Source organism: Dermochelys coriacea, chromosome 7, assembly GCF_009764565.3.
Source record: "Dermochelys coriacea isolate rDerCor1 chromosome 7, rDerCor1.pri.v4, whole genome shotgun sequence".
In the NCBI taxonomy this organism is placed as follows: domain Eukaryota; kingdom Metazoa; phylum Chordata; order Testudines; family Dermochelyidae; genus Dermochelys; species Dermochelys coriacea.
The window spans coordinates 19,799,345-19,816,619 of record NC_050074.1 but is presented as its reverse complement, the minus strand read 5'-3'; the positions used below and the strand labels follow the sequence as shown (position 1 = coordinate 19,816,619).

General features: G+C 42.9%; 1 protein-coding gene across 4 annotated transcripts in view; it reads left to right on the top strand.

Moving 5' to 3' along the window:
- Positions 1-17,275, top strand: part of FGD5 (FYVE, RhoGEF and PH domain containing 5) — a 160,105-nt gene that overhangs the window by 119,711 nt on the left and 23,119 nt on the right. For all 4 annotated transcript variants that reach the window (XM_038410453.2, XM_043519662.1, XM_038410454.2 and 1 more), the window contains exons 11-14: positions 4,630-4,701; positions 6,302-6,370; positions 14,770-14,853; positions 15,985-16,064. In XM_038410453.2, the coding sequence (XP_038266381.1) occupies positions 4,630-4,701; positions 6,302-6,370; positions 14,770-14,853; positions 15,985-16,064 (305 nt within the window). The remainder of the gene's footprint in view (positions 1-4,629; positions 4,702-6,301; positions 6,371-14,769; positions 14,854-15,984; positions 16,065-17,275) is intronic.

Below are 17,275 nucleotides of genomic sequence, written 5' to 3'. Positions count from 1 at the left end.
CTGCAGAAGCTAAACCTTCATCTTAAAAATAGCACCAGAAAGATGAACTCTTCCATACTTACAGGTTTCAGAGTAGCAGCCGTGTTAGTCTGTATTCGCAAAAAGAAAAGGAGTACTTGTGGCACCTTAGAGACTAACAAATTTATTAGAGCATAAGCTTTCGTCAGCAGTGAGCTGTAGCTCACGAAAGTTTATGGTCTAATAAATTTGTTAGTCTCTAAGGTGCCACAAGTACTCCTTTTCTTCCATACTTGGAAGCATAGATTCAGTTCCTATACAACTGGCTCCCTACTGCCACCCCTCCCCATTTCCTCCAGCAGAGAATCTGGGCCATTGTTTGCACAGCATTTGGAGATTCTTCGGGTGTTATAGAAGTGGTGGGCTGTATAATTTTTGCTGATTAGGAGTTTATTTCAGAACCATTTCCTCTAAACTTCTATATTGACTTTTGCACTTTATTTTTATAATTTTATTATCACAATACTAATATCTTATTATTAAACCAGTGACATCGAAGAGATTAAACACATTTTCCTCCTTCCCCAACTTCTGTAAATGCACTTGGTTTTTTTGAGGGGCAGGTTTCTTGAGAGTCAAATTGCTGGTCTTGGAAGCTGTATTCCTGCTATCATAATCCATTCATATACAAGCAAACACAAATCCACAGCTCCTTCTTCTCTTATTCATAGATTATCAATGCAAAGCAATTAACAGCTGACTCTAATTACAGAACAGACTCAACAGAGTCATTCAGGATACAATATTAATAACTTGACATGTACCTGGATGAATTCCTAGACTATAATTTAGACTTGGGATAGGAGGGAGAGTCCTATTGGTACTAGCACATTATACTACACTTCCAAATCTGACAGGAGCATTGAATTACAGCCTATGTTTTCTATGGAACACCAAGCATTAATTTATTAGCTTTTTCTTTAATGGTAACAATACTCTAGCACCTTTTCCCCTAGCAACTTTTATCCCAGGAGTTCAAAACACTTTACAAATATTAATTAGCCCCACAGCACTCATGTGAGGTAGGAAAATATTTGCATTTTACACATGCACAAATAGAAGCTCAAAGTAGACCACTGTCACACAATATTAGAGGCACCTATTGCTCTAAGAGGCATTCAGTACTTTGAGCTAAGAAAGGGATGTATTACCATTTAAACCTCTACAGTCTATTACAGGTCCTGAGGCACTAAGAGTTATAAATCATAGTTGCTGTTAACTACTGGTAAATTCCTAAGGAAATTTGTCCACATAGACAAAATAATAATAACTTCATTGCCTTTTGGAAGCTGTAGTTCATGGCTAAGCTAGCCAGATATGAATTTCCCACATCTGCAGTATTAATTGGGTGTTGCTGTTTTTTGACTCCTGGGTCCTAGCTTGTAAATGTGAATTGGAATAGAGAGAGTTATTAGCATTGTTTAATGTAGGTTGCATGGGATGGGTCAGAATATTGGTAATAGACTATGAAGTCTTTCACTTCTAGGTCACTGGTTTGAATCTTGACAGAATAAGCACTAAAAGTAATGATCATTTATGGCTGTTTGGTTGAAATGAGATTTTGAATTTTAAAATATTAAAACTTGATTTGTTTTGCTTGAAATTAGGAATGCTTGTGCATGAAAATAGAATGATATCCTGACACTTTGCAGGCTTGTGAGCAAATAAAATCCTTGGAATACTACGCACAGTCTTGAGTGTGTTGCTGATCTGGGCTGTTACAGTCTTTTGGAAAAACAAAGCTTTTCAGTTTAGCTTTTAGTCTCAGTTTAAAACTGTAACTTTTAATAGGAAGGTAAACCCATTGTGTTGGGCAGGACAAAAACAAGCCATCGTGAGCTGCAGCACATCATGTCCTGTCTCAGTACTGAGACATGAAGACATCATCCTGGCCTGAAATATTTTCAGGACACTCTGAAGGTCCTGAAAGACGAGACTGCAGGATGCATAATGAATAGTGCCTTCTGAATCTGTATTAACAAGATCAAAAACGTACCTACTTTACCCAACTCCTCTCTTTGTCAATGATTCTAAAAGAATATAAAATGCACTGGCATCATCACTAGAGGGACATATAAGAGGACTCAGTTATACCCAGGCAATCCCATTGACTCTGATATTTAGGGAATATCCTGATGCAGATCAATGAAGGGGGAGGGGAAGCAGCCCATCGTCTACCAGAGCAGAAAACTGCAGGCAAGACAGAAAAGCTTAGACAATGGAGCATTTCCCCCTCTTTGCAGTGACCTGCATCAGGATGGTCCCAAGGCTGCTGTCGGACTCTGTGGCTTGCACAGATAGATAGCTGAAAATTTAGCCCAAAAGCAGTTAGCTTGGGCAGCACAGTCCTAATTTGTAGCCCTGACTGTGTCCCAGTGAGGTCCCATTGCTGCTGCTGGGCAGCTGCTTTTGGTCTCCTACTGCAAGAGTGATCAGAAGAAATCCTAACTAAATCGCCTGAGCTTGTCATCCAGATCCCTTGGTATCCAGGATTTCAACAGTACCATCTTCCAAATAAAAAGGGGCTGGGGAGGGTGGAGTGTCACCCTTAACAGAGAGGAGACCTGAGATGCTGATAGAGACTCTTTACCAAAGTTTTCAAAGCATGACAATAATTAAAACCTCTTCCCTTCCCCCCAGCACAAGTAAGTGCCTTCTGATTGAAATCATTCCTTTAACGGGAGCATCGGTTTGCTTAGATTCATTTTACATCCCATGCTGAGGGCTAAGTTGATACAACTTGCCAGCGCTCGTTTGTTGTGCCTGTGCTGTTCAGGCCAGGTAAGCAGTTAACAGTAACAGACTTTGGTAATGAGCTCCCTGATCTTTGCAAGGCTTTTGAAAGGAAGGACTATGCTCGCTAGTTAACCTCTCAGACCTCTGGTACAAATCTATTAATCCTGAATGCAAAAACCCCAGATAATCCTAGCAATGGTTCTAAAGTATAAAGACCTGCTTTCAGTTACCCTTGTTACCTCAGCAAGAACAGCTATTTGGTAAAAGGAGACAGCAATGCGTGGGCCCTTAGGGGGTGTATTTACAGGAGAGGGGAGCAGCATACTTCTGCCTCCAGCTCCTGGCTTCCTGGGTTGTGGAGGAAGAATGTCACTACAGAGCGTAATGTATCTATGGACTATAAAGTGGATAGAAAGCTGGCTAGATCGTCGGGTTAAATGGGTGGTGATCAATGGCTCAATGTCTAGTCGGCAGCTGGTATCAAGCGGAGTGCCCTAGGGGTCGATCCTGGGGATGTTTTTGTTCAACATCTTCAGTAATGATCTGGATGATGGGATGGATTGCACCCTCAGCAAGTTCGCGGCTGACACTAAGCTGTGGGGAGAGGTAGATACGCTGGAGGGTAGGGATAGGGTCCAGAGTGATCTAGACAAATTGGAGGATTGGGCCAAAAGAAATCTGATGAGGTTCAACAAGGACAAGTGCAGAGTCCTGCACTTAGGACAGAAGAATCCCATGCACTGCTACAGGCTGGGGACTGACTGGCTAAGCGGCAGTTCTGCAGAAAAGGACCTGGGCATTACAGTGGTCAAGAAGCTGGATATGAGTCAGCAGTGTGCCCTCGTTGCCAAGAAGGCTAATGGCATATTGGGCTGCATTAGTAGGAGTGTTGCCAGCAGATCAAGGGAAATGATTATTTCCCTCTATTTGGCACTGGTGAGGCCAAATCTGAAGTATTGCGTCCAGTTTTGGGCCCCCCACTACAGAAAGGAGGGGGACAAATAGGAGACAGTCCAGCAGAGGGCAACAAAAATTATTAGGGGGCTGGGGCACATATGAGGAGAGGCTGAGGGAACTGGCTTATTTTGTCTGCAGAAGAGAATAGTGATAGCAGCCTTCAACTACCTGAGGGGGGTCCAAAGAGGATGGAGCTAGGCCAGTGGATCCCAAACTTGTTCCACCGCTTGTGCAGGGAAAGCCCCTGGCAGGCCGGGCCAGCTGGCCCGCCAGGGGCTTTCCCTGAACAAGTGGCGGAACAAGTTTGGGAACCACTGAGCTAGGCTGTTCTCAGTTGTGGAAGATAACAGAACAAGAAGCAATGGTCTCAAGTTGCAGTGGGGGAGGTCTAGGTTGGATATTAGGAAAAACTATTTCACTAGGAGGGTGGTGAAGCACTGGAATGGGTTACCTAGGGAAATGATGGAATCTTCATCCTTAGAGGTTTTTAAGGCCTGGCTTCAAAAAGCCCTGGCTGGGATGATTTAGTTGGTGTTGGTCCTTCTTTGAGCAGGGGGTTGGACTACATGACCTCCTGAGGTCTCTTCCAGCCCTAATCTTCTATGATTCTCTGATCAGTAATGGGCACTGTGTTGGGATAGGAAGCAGCAAGTGGGAGTGTCATGGGCAGACAGATGTATGGTAACCCAACCCCAGGTGGGGAAGCAGCTCGATAAAGCCCCACAAAACTGTTAGGCCCCAGTACGTCAATCTGGTCCTAAAATCCCATTTGGCCCAACCCTGTCTGGGTGATTCTGCTTTGACTCCAAACTGCTTAATGTTAATGTTATCTCTTGGTGGGGAGTGAGGGGAGGGTACGTCTGCTTGTCTAAAGAACAATCACCATCCTACCTCCTAAACTCTTTTTTTCTCCCTCAGGAAAACTTGCAGAAGCTGGTACACATTGAGCACAGTGTCAGGGGGCAAAGCAACCTCCTCCAGCCAGGAAGGGTGAGTGCTGCAGTCGGACCTCCTGTGATAAGGACATTGTGTTTCAGCAGCTTTATTTCTGTCTGTATGGATGGCGAGCTTTCAGACCTCATGTCTACAGGTGTTGTTTACTGGGCCGTTCGATAACAGTTGAAGCCCTGTTTTATGTAAAAGGCCTTCACTCTGCCAGCACTGAGACAGATATGCCAAGTGTCTCTTGTTAGGAGTGACAGGAGCAGCCCCTATTTTCTAAGCAAAGTAGCAATCAGTTTCCTAATGTAGCTGGCCCCAAAACTCACCAATACAGTGTATTTCATTTGACTCGCTATCGTTTTCCCCATAATGTCCATGTTTAAAGTTCTCAAGTGCTGGCAAGTACAGACTGTAGGCTTCGGAGCTTTGCAGTTGTATTTGGCTGGGTGAAGAGCCTGGAGTGAAGGAAAATGGCATGTTTTCATTATTGTTATTCTTCTCATTCCCCAGAGGTATTTTTCATGTAATATATAATTTATAAGTGATACAGAAATAGAAGTATCACACACACACACACACACACACACACACACACACACACACACACACAGTACCTAAATATCTCTTCACTAGCTTTGCCTTGTCTTCCACATCAGATTCAAGCTGCTTGTCCTCACTTGCAAGCCCTCACAGTTCAGCTCTCCTCCCCCCATCCCTCTGCTTAATCTTCCTTTCTTGAACCCTACAAAACATGAAACTTCCCTTCAGTATAACATCTTAAAACAAAAACTTTAGGTAACTCTCAAAACGTGCACACTACTAATCTAAGGAACCGCAGAATCTCACCATTGCAGCCCTCATCTATCTTTTCCTCTACCACGCTAGGTAATGTTTTAACTTGGGGCCTGATTTTACCATCCCTAACTCACGAGATTTGCAGGATTGGGCCCTTCAATTGTAAACTATTCTGGAAGGGAACATTAGGTCAGATCCTGATCTCATTTACAGCAGTGTAAATCTATACTAATTCCATTGACTTCAATGGAGCGACTCTGGATCTACTCTCAGGTTACTGAGATCAGAATCTAGTCCATTGTCTTGGCCAGTGCGAGAAGGACCCTCTGTATCTGTGGTGCTGTATAAAAAATAATAATCATATGGGGAGAGAGATTATTTTTTATACACACACACATATGTGCATATATGCTGTGATTCTAATACTCTTACATGTTCAGCTGGTGTTTGTTGGTTCATTTTCATTGTAGGGGATATTTAAAAGTTGAATGTCCTTTTCTCGGAGTCCATTAAATGTTGGCTCCACTACCCTTGATAGAGTCTTTTCTGTATAAACACAGCTGATAGTGGGGAAGCGAAGTAAGCAAGGAACTGCCCTGTCCCTGACAAATGTATAGTACTGGTATGAAAGTAAATGGTAAAAAGGAGCAACACTGACACTTGGCTGATCCAGGACAGATAGGACTGATCTGAATAATGAATAGACCTTATTGTCATGAGGAGGATCAGGCTAGCAGAGACAGGAGTGTTAGAATCTCCTCCCATAAAGGCAAAAGCATTTAATGCCCTCCCTTCACTTTGAGGGGTGTTTGGTGTTCACAGTAATGATACTGATGCCCGTTTCCTCCCGCAGGAGTTTCTGAAAGAGGGAACACTGATGAAAGTGTCCGGGAAAAACAAGCATCCCCGGCATTTGTTCTTGGTAAGGATATTTCATTAGTTTGTTGCCTTTCTCATATTATATCATGGGTTTCCATAACTACTAAGGAGACTGGATATGGCCCTGAACTACAGCTGAGCTTGTGCACATTGGGGCTGCCAGGTAATTTAAATAGTACTGGTGATATAATAAAAAGAACAGGAGTACTTATGGCACCTTAGAGACTAACAAATTTATTTGAGCATAAGCTTTCGTGAGCTACAGCTCAATTCATCGGAGTCTCTAAGGTGCCACAAGTACTCCTTTTCTTTTTGCGAATACTGACTAACACGGCTGCTACTCTGAAACTGGTGATATAATGTATTGGCATGTGTGAATGAGAGAGAGATATTGACTTCTAGGATGTAATTTTCAGAAGGGCTCAGCACCTACAACTGGCACTAGAATTTCAGAAGAGCTCAGCACAATGGAAGTGGCTGTGTTGCAGGGCCACATATCCTCTCTGACTTTGGGCTAACAATTAACTCAGTTTCTCCTCAGCTTGAATATCCCAACCTTCCAGCCTAGTTTGGTTGCTCCAGTGACTTGGCCTTCCAGCTGTGTCATTAAAGAAAAAAAATTCACCCCTTTCAGGGTATCCAAGTCCAAAACACACACACACGAGTCTTCCACCCCCAATCCCAAGCTGGGCACAGCCCTTCCTGCCTGAGGGTCCATCTGCCTTCGCTCTGGGGAACGTCAGACACTCTTCAACCTATGCTTTGGGCTTTGCTCTCACCTCTCAGGCCCTCCTGGGCTCCTCTGAGACTCTCCCTGCTCTCTACCAAGCAGTGACTCTCAGGCCTTCCTACTTAGAGTCTCCCTTCTCTCCACAAGTTACTGTCTTATCTCCATATCAAAAGACTGGACTTAGCTACATGATCTGCCCCATAACTGCTCATTTTCTCCACCAAGGAAGGTGAGCTAAGGGTGTCATAGGTGGAGCTGGACCAGTCTCCCCTTGAAGGGCCAATCACCCTATGACAGGCTGGGTGCTGAAAACCAGACTCTAATTGGGGGAAGTGAGAACTTGAAAAGCTGCCCCTGAGCTCTTTTGAAAATTTGGTCCCTAGTGTCTGACCAACAGAGAGGATAAGGAAGCCACTACTAGCAAGAGCTAAAAAATATTATTTTGGCTCAAGCAGTAGTTTTTGGAGCTCAAGGATGTGAGTTCTAGTCCCAGTTCCCCATTTGTGCATGAGTGTATGGTATCTAGTTATTATATCTGTTTTCTGTGGCGCATTCTTTCCTTCTGGAAACATAGCATCTCTTCACATTTGGCTCGAGGAACTGCTGCCCCAACATCTTTTCTAATGTGTTTCTTCTTCTTGTGTTTTTTTAACATTCATGATTTTCCTTTGTATTAGACAGTATTGGCTAATGGCTAGAGCAGAGATCTGGGGATCAAGACTTCTGGGTTCTATTCTCAGCTCTGCAGCTAGTTCACTCCATAACTATAAGCAAATAATTTTGCCTTTCTGCATCTGATTTCCCACCTCTATACCCTGGGGATAATGATACTTACTTGCTTTCTAAGGGCTTGTGATGCTTAATTTATTGATGACTGAAAAGTTCTTTGAGATTCTCAAAGGAAATGTGCCATGGAAATACTGAGTAGTGTTATTACAATACAGTGTTGCAAAATTTAATTTAAACTTATGAGATAAATGCCTAGGATACTGTATTTTCTGCAGATTTTCTAAATATTGAACAGGGAAATTTACACTGGGGCAAACATGAAAATGAGAGAATATTTATACCAAAGTCACATACTTTGCCATGGATTCTTCATATTTCCTTTTCTGATTATTATTTCATAGTTATGTGAAAAAGCTTCCTTGTTTACTGTTCAGCTTCTCTGCCTGCTTCATCAAGAGAGGCTTGATTGATTTTGTGTGGGACACTATGCTGCCCTTCTGCTTCTTAGATGGCTCATTAATTTCTGCAAAACTCGAACTTTTATGTATTAGAAGTAATGGGTCTAGCCAAAATCTTCATGATGTGATATCACTGCAATGCTCTTTTGTTGAATCTGCCTGGACAACCTTAAAACATAGCACTACTGTGCAAACCATAACCAGTTTTAAGTCTGTGCAAAATTGCCATTGATTTCAGCTGGACCAAAATTTGACCTGAAGAGAGAGACCCATTCAGCTCTTTGGTCATTAACTCTGAAACCTGCTGATGCCAGTGTGAATGTTGATATTGTTAACTGTTTTACTGCTGATTATTTTAGCAGAAATATCCAGCTGTTTTGGTCCTGTGGGTGGATTTGGGAATTGTGGACAAAATTTGGGCAGAATCCCCTGATGTTCATATGGTCATAATTTCACTATAGGGACATCATAATCTGTGGCCATTGCTATTACGGCTGAACCACAGGACCAAACAGGAGGAGCAGGAATCAGATAGAGAGAAAATCTAGTTTAAGTAATAAACAGGGATAGCAGAGTAATTTAAACTCGGATGAAAGGTAAACTGAGCCAAGTTTCAAATAAGATATACTTGAAAGCTTATCCTCAGCTTGAAAGTCACAGAGGCAGAAAATACTACCAAAATGAACCAAGCACTGAAATAAGTGTAAATTTGTTATTAGTGGGCTTTGTGGTGGCAACTTCCATTTGAGGAACAATATCACGCTTCAGCTAAAGATTCTGCTGCTCAAAACTGGGTGTCAGCTGCAGGGAGTGAAATAATCCCTTGGCAGATAGAGAGATTACATTAAGTGTAGACCAGTCTGTAAGTGAACCCAGTGGTTCTCAACCTGTGGCCCATGGGCCACTTGCAGCCCAATCAGCACATAGCTGAGGCCCATGTGACATCCTCAGGGCCATACAGGTAGTATATACACTGTGTGATTGCAGCCCATATAACACATAGAGAGCTGCATATACAGCCCACGATGGTAAATAGGTTGAGAACCACTGCTGTAGCCCATGAAAAAGGGGGGAATGATTGCAAAATAAAATAACTCATGTTAAACTCTGAATGTGTTTGCATTATCTCCCTGTCCCCAGTAATACTGCAGAATCTGTCATGTTACAATCACTCAGTGGGTATGTTTACTGGACTATTTGTCCTGTTAAACCAGCAAGGAGACTGCTGCACAGCTCTGGCACTTATCTCATTCTTAATATATAGCACACCTCCTATATGAGCCCTGAACCCGTACTGTACATCTCTGCCAATGCAAGCAATCCTGGCCTGCAGCACCCCATCCAACCACCAGCACTGAACATGTATCCATATTACATTTGGCTCTGCCAATGCACTTCATCCCTGAGCTGCAGGGCCCTGCAATACCAGTCCTGAGGCCCTGGCTCAGGGGTCCATCTCAATTCTGACCTCCTGCAGCCCCTGCTATTCTAGCTTCAGAATCCTCTGGATTTGACTTCTAACAGTACTAGCAAAAATAACATAGGAGGGGAAAGCCTAGATTTTAAAATCATCATTCATTCAAAACCCTGAAAATTTTCTAAAGGCGATATCCTAATCTGATTGAAGTCACTGGCAAAACTCCAGGGGGACCAGGATTTGGCCTAACATGTTTTGTAAAATGTGATTTTCAGATCCTTTTTGGATTTTTTTATGGTCCCTAGTGTGTCAATTGCTATGCCAAAAAAGTGCATTAAAATGGGATACGTGTGATTGGGTTTTGCTTTGTTTTTGTTTGGATGAAATAAGTAAATATGCCTGAATAGACCTAAAAAAAAAAAATCCGAAGAAAGGATTGGATTTCAGATGTCAATTCTGTTCCCATTGACATCAAGTCAGGCCAAATCTGAGTGCTTTGGAGAACCTCACCCAGAAAGCACATGCTGGAGCAAAAGCCTGAGAAGGGATTTTATTCCCCAATTTACCCTAGGAATAAATCAAACTAAAGTTGTGGTTAGAACATGCTGTTAAAATGGTGTGTGTATGTGTGCCATGCCTTATGTGTTTGCAACCACACTTTGTGCAAGTCTTTGTGTTGTGTGTATTCGTGTTCACATGTGGGGCATAGGTCTGTAATGTGTATTTTTGTGCGTGTGTATAAGCATGTGTGTGGCATGTACATGCATGTATTTTATGCAGGTATGTAAATGTGCATAAGTTGATGAATATCTATTGTGCGTATTGCAAGACTACTGAAGCTGGCTGTCTTGTGTAAGCTGATGGTATTGTTGAATCTGGCGTTTCCTGGCAGGATGTTTGGTGTGTTTTGCTGGGCGCCTGTTTCCTGAGTCCAGTCTCTGTTTACACGGATGTTGGAGCCTCTTTGCAGAGAGCACAGAATGGGCCGCTGAAGCTGGCAGGCCTCCTAACCGCCCCCCAACTACAGGACTCTTCGACTCAGACACTATCTCTTATCTCACACTTCCAAGAATTTCTCTACAAAAGCTGCTTGTGTTGGATGTGAGGCGGGGGAAGCTGCCATTGACTGGGAGATTTTGTTCAACACTCCAGACAATCCGGCTGGAGTTTAGCAGGATTCTGAGAAGTGCAATGCCATCCCAACTTCAGGCTCAGTCTTGCACCCCTGAAGTTCATAGGAGTTTGACTTAATTGGGAGCAGTATAGGGCTTTTAGAGAACAAACTTAGGACAAGTAAATGTGTGGCAGAAGTTTCTGGAGAATAAATGCACTGGATGTAGTTAGTACTAGGGGTGTGTGAACTTGTTTGGCCTAATTTTGAATCCACTTGAACATCATAGGTTTGGAAATTCAATGTGAACTCTAATGTTATTGGGTTCACATCACACTTAGAAGGGACTGTGATGAAAGGAACTGAGGGAGAAGAGTTAGAGCGGGAATATGTTCGCGGAGTGTGTGTATGTATTGAGGGGCACAGAATAGAGGAGTTCCATCAATATCTTCTGTGCAGTTCAAGAACCCCAGACATTTAAAATCCTCAGTGATCTCTGGCACGTTGACCCTCCTTAATCTTACACCCCGACAATACAGTATGTATTGCCATGCAAACCTCCATGACAGTTGCATTCACTGTGGACTTCCTGATCCCAAATTGGTGCCCAACTGACTAATAAGTATCCAGGGCAGCCAATTTTCACAGGACTCTCTTTTTTCTGGAAGTTTTTGTCCTTGTGGTCTGGCACTGCAGTATTGAGGCTAGCTCTCCTTTAACTTATATAGTTACTTCTGTTCATCCCAAGTCTTGAGAACAACTTACTCCACCAATATGCAGTTGTCCTCAGGATCCAAAAGAAGTGCTCCACCTGGTGAATATCATCCTCAGGTACTGCATGAAGTTGGCTATGCTGGGACAGATGGTGCCTCACTATTATAACAAAACTCCATCCGCTGCTAGTCTTGGTCTCTGGCTCTTCACAGGCACTGCCAGAAAGGCCTCCACTTCCTTGCCTCAGACACCCAACAACAGGTTTTCAAAATGTCAGTAGAAATCAAGTCAATAGGAGTTTTACCATTCACATAAGTAGAAGCAATATAGGGCCCAGAGAGAAAAATACTGTAAAATCCTTAAGACAATCAAACATATGGCTGGAGTTTCTGGAAACCAAGCAAGGAGTGAGAGCTGAGCACATTCATTCTGGCCTACATTTTGAGAAAAGACCTAGGAAATTGGGACAGCAGCCAGGATTTTCCAAGGGATTGGGGCAGTTTGGTCTCTTCTACTGCAATTCCCCTGGGATTCCTGAAGGCTGCCAGAAAGTCTTTCATTACCTTTCAGAAGCCACTACTTCGAGAAGCTGTGCAGGGAACTATGGGATAGTACCCAATGGGCAGTGCAATTGCAATGGTGTAGAAAAGCACAAATTTGGGACACAAGGCAATGCTACAACTGAAAATGCCCCGGCTACTATGGACCACTGGACTGCTAGTACTAACACTAGTACTAGCCATCCAATTCATTTAGCCACAATTCAATTCTCTAGTGTAGACAGCCAGGGAAAGCAGCAGGCAGGGCAGTGCCTCTGTGCCCCTTTTACACGGCATCTCTCTCCTGGCAAACAATGAAATATTCGTCCTAATTTCATTGCAAGGAGTCATTGCTAGGGGGACCTTATAAGAGATTGGAGCCACATTTCTCCTCTGCATGCAGCATGGCAAAACAAACTCCACCTCCAGTGGACAATTACAAAACAAAGCCATCGTCAATTATTAATAAAATCTTGGGATACTAATCAGAGCTGCCATGGCAACAGTATGCACTTGGGTTTTTAAAAAAAAAATTTATAAATAAAATAAACAGGGTTTGCTGCCAAAGAGGCACAGCAGTGCAGGCTACAAAGATCCTATGTTTTTTATGATATTTTTGTGTTTGTGTGATTTAGTGCCCTTCATTCGCTGCCTTTTCTGTGGTTTGGAATGACCCCGAAGTATGTGGCACTGTTAACTGGCAAAGGAGGGGATTGCTTTCTTCTGTAATCCAGTAACCTTTGAAAATTCACAGTATGCTTTCACCCCCAACCCTCTGGCAGAATCTCCAGGTGGAGGTGAAAGTAAACAGAAGAGAATCAACGTCATTTTCAGATGATAATAAAAAAAACAAGTCTTTCTTTTTTTAGCAATTGCTGCCGTTCTAGCTGATACTAACTTCCATTAAAAAGCTCATCCCTCCTGTGAGATCATGCAAACAATAGTTTATTCCAGCTGCTTTTCAATGAACAGTTTATGATAGGTTTACCTCCCTTAACCTCTCTGATCCCCAGTTTCCAATAGGCTGTGATGAATTCCGCTCCGTAGCTAGCACAGCCCTGGTTAAACTGAGAATCATAATATGATCAGTACAGTGCAGGTGTCACTGCGCTGATTAGATTAATGTTAGCACAGATGATAATTTATGAAGCAATAAGTAAATGGTATAAAAACTCCATGACAAGCCATTTGTCACCCAGTTCTATGGAAATTCTCTTGTTATGCCATTAGAGGAGTAAACACTTCACTTCAGAATAGAGAGACTACAGCTTGAGACTTTTCTTCCTTCTCAGAGTTATAGTTTCAGTGTAATAATAACGCTTTTCATCCGAGGATCTCAAAGAGCTTTACAAATACTCATGAATTAAGCCTCACCACTGAGAAGTAGGCACCCCAATTTTAAAGATGGACAACTGAGGCACAGACTTGCCCAAAGTCAGACAGTGGTAGTGCCAAGAACAGAACCCACAGGTGAACTCCTGACCCTATTGAAGTCAATGGGCACTTTGCTATTGACTTCAGTGTGGCCAGGATTTCACCTACGAGTCCTAACTCCAAGTCTCCCTTCTCTAGCCACTAAAAACTGTTCCATCTCTGCAGGAAAGCTGAACCACGACCTTCTAAGGAAATATTTAGAGGGTCCCAAAGGTTCCATTTTTTCAGGCAAGGGCATTGGTGGGAACAGAGGAGGACCGAAAAACATTTAGGGCCCAGCAAAGGAAATGACCAGGCAGCAGCTCAACTTCTCGTGATGTCCAGTGCCAATGACATTCTCGTGATCAGGAAGGGGGTCAGCAGGGTTCAAATCTAGATCCATTGAGCCCAGCAGAGTTACACCAAGGATGAATTTGTCTCTTTGTGTGTGAAGCTATTTTATAAACAAACAAGTCCAGGAAGGAAGATGGGACTTTAAGTAGCAGATGGATTTTTCTCATAAATGAAACTGAGCTCTCTCAGCCCTTTGATGTATATCAGGTACAGCACAAGCACCCAGTGATATGGTGGTCTGTTGAGGATAACCCTACAAACATTAAGTCAGACCACACTAGGGCCTTGGAAAACATCACAATAGGGCTCCTGGCGCCTTCCCTGAGATCATTGCAACTTGTACCCACATTTCACTCTGTTTTCACTGACGGGCCACAGCGAATGGAAGACCATCTGATTCTGTGGGGACTGTACACGCCAAGGCCCAGCCCTAATCACATTTCATTCGCATTTTCATTGGGGAGGTAATGCAAGGTTGTTCACAGCTCAGTGTGAAGGATAACGTTTTCAATACTAGGGATGGCATCTCCACTGCTTTTCCCAAGCCTCTTGCACCCAGTCTCTCAAGATTTCTCTGATGGTGATACCAGAGTTTCTCCAAGTTCTGAGTACTAATGTGTATGTGCAATGGCAAGAGCTCCAGAGCCACAGGTTCAAAGGGGGTTAGCCGGGATGTGTATGTGTTGAGATGGTGCAATCAAATCATCTGTAGCCTTTCCCTTAACACAAACAGCCATTCCACCTGCACTAATTAACAACACTCGAAATGTGCCTGAACCAAAATCCAAACACTCTTGAGCTTTGTAGAAGTTTGGATCTGGGTCTGAACTTTGTGGCTCACGCCTGCCTGTCTTTAGTAACAATTCATGCAATTCATTAAGTCACTACTGGCTCTTGGCATCCCTCCCACCCAAGAATAATAGTTAGGCTTGCAAGACATATTGCAAATTATTGATTTTGCCTTTCTCTTCATATAGATGAATGATATTCTGCTGTACACGTATCCCCAGAAGGATGGCAAATACCGACTGAAGAACAGCTTGGCTGTGTCCGGCATGAGGGTAATGCTTAGTTCAGACCACAACCTGGCATTAAAGTTTATTTGGGGCTTATTGGCTGCCTTGTTAATGCTTTGCCAGTTTATGTCTCCTTTCCAGTTGACTGAAAGGAACAAGCACATTTTATCTAACGAGTCCCTTGCCGTTCCAGGAATTAAAGAGGAAACTATAAAGTACACAAATAAAATAATATCTAAAAGGATGCAGATTAGCATGACTGTCTCATTTGGGCTGGTGATGAATAAAGCAAACCAAACTCAGAGTTACTATCCAATCATGACTTTTCACAGAAGCTAAAGAGGGAAAAGACATCCCATCTAGTCCTTTCCCCTCTCCCTGTTCCCAACCAATGCATGATTGTTCCCTACAATATACTAACCAGGGTTTTAGCACCTCCTAAAAATTCACACTCATGTCATTCCCTTCTCCGGGAACTTTCATGTCCATCCCCTTCAGCCTATGGGGCAGATCACCTTGTTACACCAAGGCTGAAATGATTAGTTGGAGATTCCCTACATTTTCTGTATTCCACCTGGCATGTTGAAGGCTGAGTTTGGAATCACGCTGGAGAGCTGGGGGTTGGGTCTGTACTTGAGTTGGAATGAGATCAGGATGTTCATCTAGGGAAACAGTTGTGAGAAGGTGCCACAGCTGAGAGGAAAGAAGGCCCAGGGACCTGTCAGGGGTAACAGGACATCAGATCTGAACACCCCTCAAGTTTGGATTGTTTTAAATCTAAATCCGAATACAATACACATTTTGTCCCCTATCTTTATAATGGGCCAAACACAAACTCTGGCTATACCTGTCTCTATCTCCAAGATATCACCATAGTATCTATATGTGGAACAGCCCCCAAACTGGCAATAATATGGACCCACCTCGATCAGCCCAACTGACCCTGCACCCCATTGTCACATTGTGCTGGGCTGCCCACTACCTTGTCCCGGGCTGCCCACTACCTTGTCCCCACTAGCCTCTTAGCAATTGAGAACACTGTGAGTACTAGGCTTTGATGGTTAACACTCAAACTGTTGGAGCTTCACAGATTCCTGTGCATCAAGAGTTTTACCATGTGCTGACCATAGATGGTTTAAATCACTCATCCTTCATTTACACATCATTTGTTTCTAGGTCAACCGTCCAGTGACAGAAAAAGCCCAAAATGTCCTGAAGATTGAATATGCTGAACACTGCCTGACCCTGTCAGCAAGGTATTGTCTCATACCAGCCACGTCAGAGGGTGTTTATTTTAGCTATATCTCTAGACCAGTCCAACCACTGTCCAAGACTTAATTGGTGCCCCACTGTTTTTAAACTCCATTACAGTCCATGCAATTGTGACAGATAATGGCCAAGTGCTTGATTATAAAGAGGGCATTCATTTCAATGTAAGGCTCATAAGACACAACTAATTCAACACTTATAATGAGTAAAAAGCTGGGACTTAGCACTTGATAAGATTTTGAGCAGAGTAGAAAATCCATTTCTAATCAGTCTGAGCCTTCTTCCTTGATTTTTTTACAACTTTTTCCCTGTCACAGTGAGAATCCAGCTTTGTCTACCTCCTCTTTATAATTTCACTTGGCAGCTCACATCACTGGGGCTACCCAAGGGCTAATGAAAAATAGTAATTAGCTAATTCCACGCCCTATATTTAAAGCCATTTAAAGGTACTTAAATGACAGTTAAAAGAGAAATTAAACTTTACCGACGATGTAATGAGGTTTTTTTGTTAAAAGGAATTTTCCTAATGAGTTTGGACAAAGTTGGTACTGATCACAATCGGGGGGGCGTTCTGTTTTGTGATCACATGCTGACAGCCCAAGAATTTGTACATCAATTTCTGAGCTGGAGGATACAGTATACCGTGTTCTTCTTGGTTTTAATTCCAAAGATGTCTTGCAAATTTGGTGCACAGGGACAACAACAAAAAAGGGGAAGTATATGATTTTCAGATACATTGTTTAAAATTAAAATAATTTAGTCTCAGTGACAGTGGATCATACTGATGCGGTTATCAACGTTTTGAGAACTGAAGTTCCCATCTCAAGTCTCCACCTACAGTATGGCTGGAAGCACAGCAGGATTCCCCGAATGGCATGCACATTGGAACCAACCTAATAGACTGGGAGGGTATTTTCTTCTCAACACACTTTGAAATCTAAATCCTTCTCTTACAAGGAACACATGTCATCTGTGCCCAATGCTCAGAACCCTGCCAAAGCCCTTGAATTTGGTACCTTTTCACACTAAGTAATAACATTTTTGATACTCTTATTATCAGTATTGGATGCCCATCCAGTCCCCCAGAGGGTCCAAACTATGCATCTGCACGACCCACTGTCAGTTAAAAAAACAGGTGGTATATGGATTAGTGTTGGCTGGGACGGTAAATAACTAGACACCTACTGCCTTAGTGTAG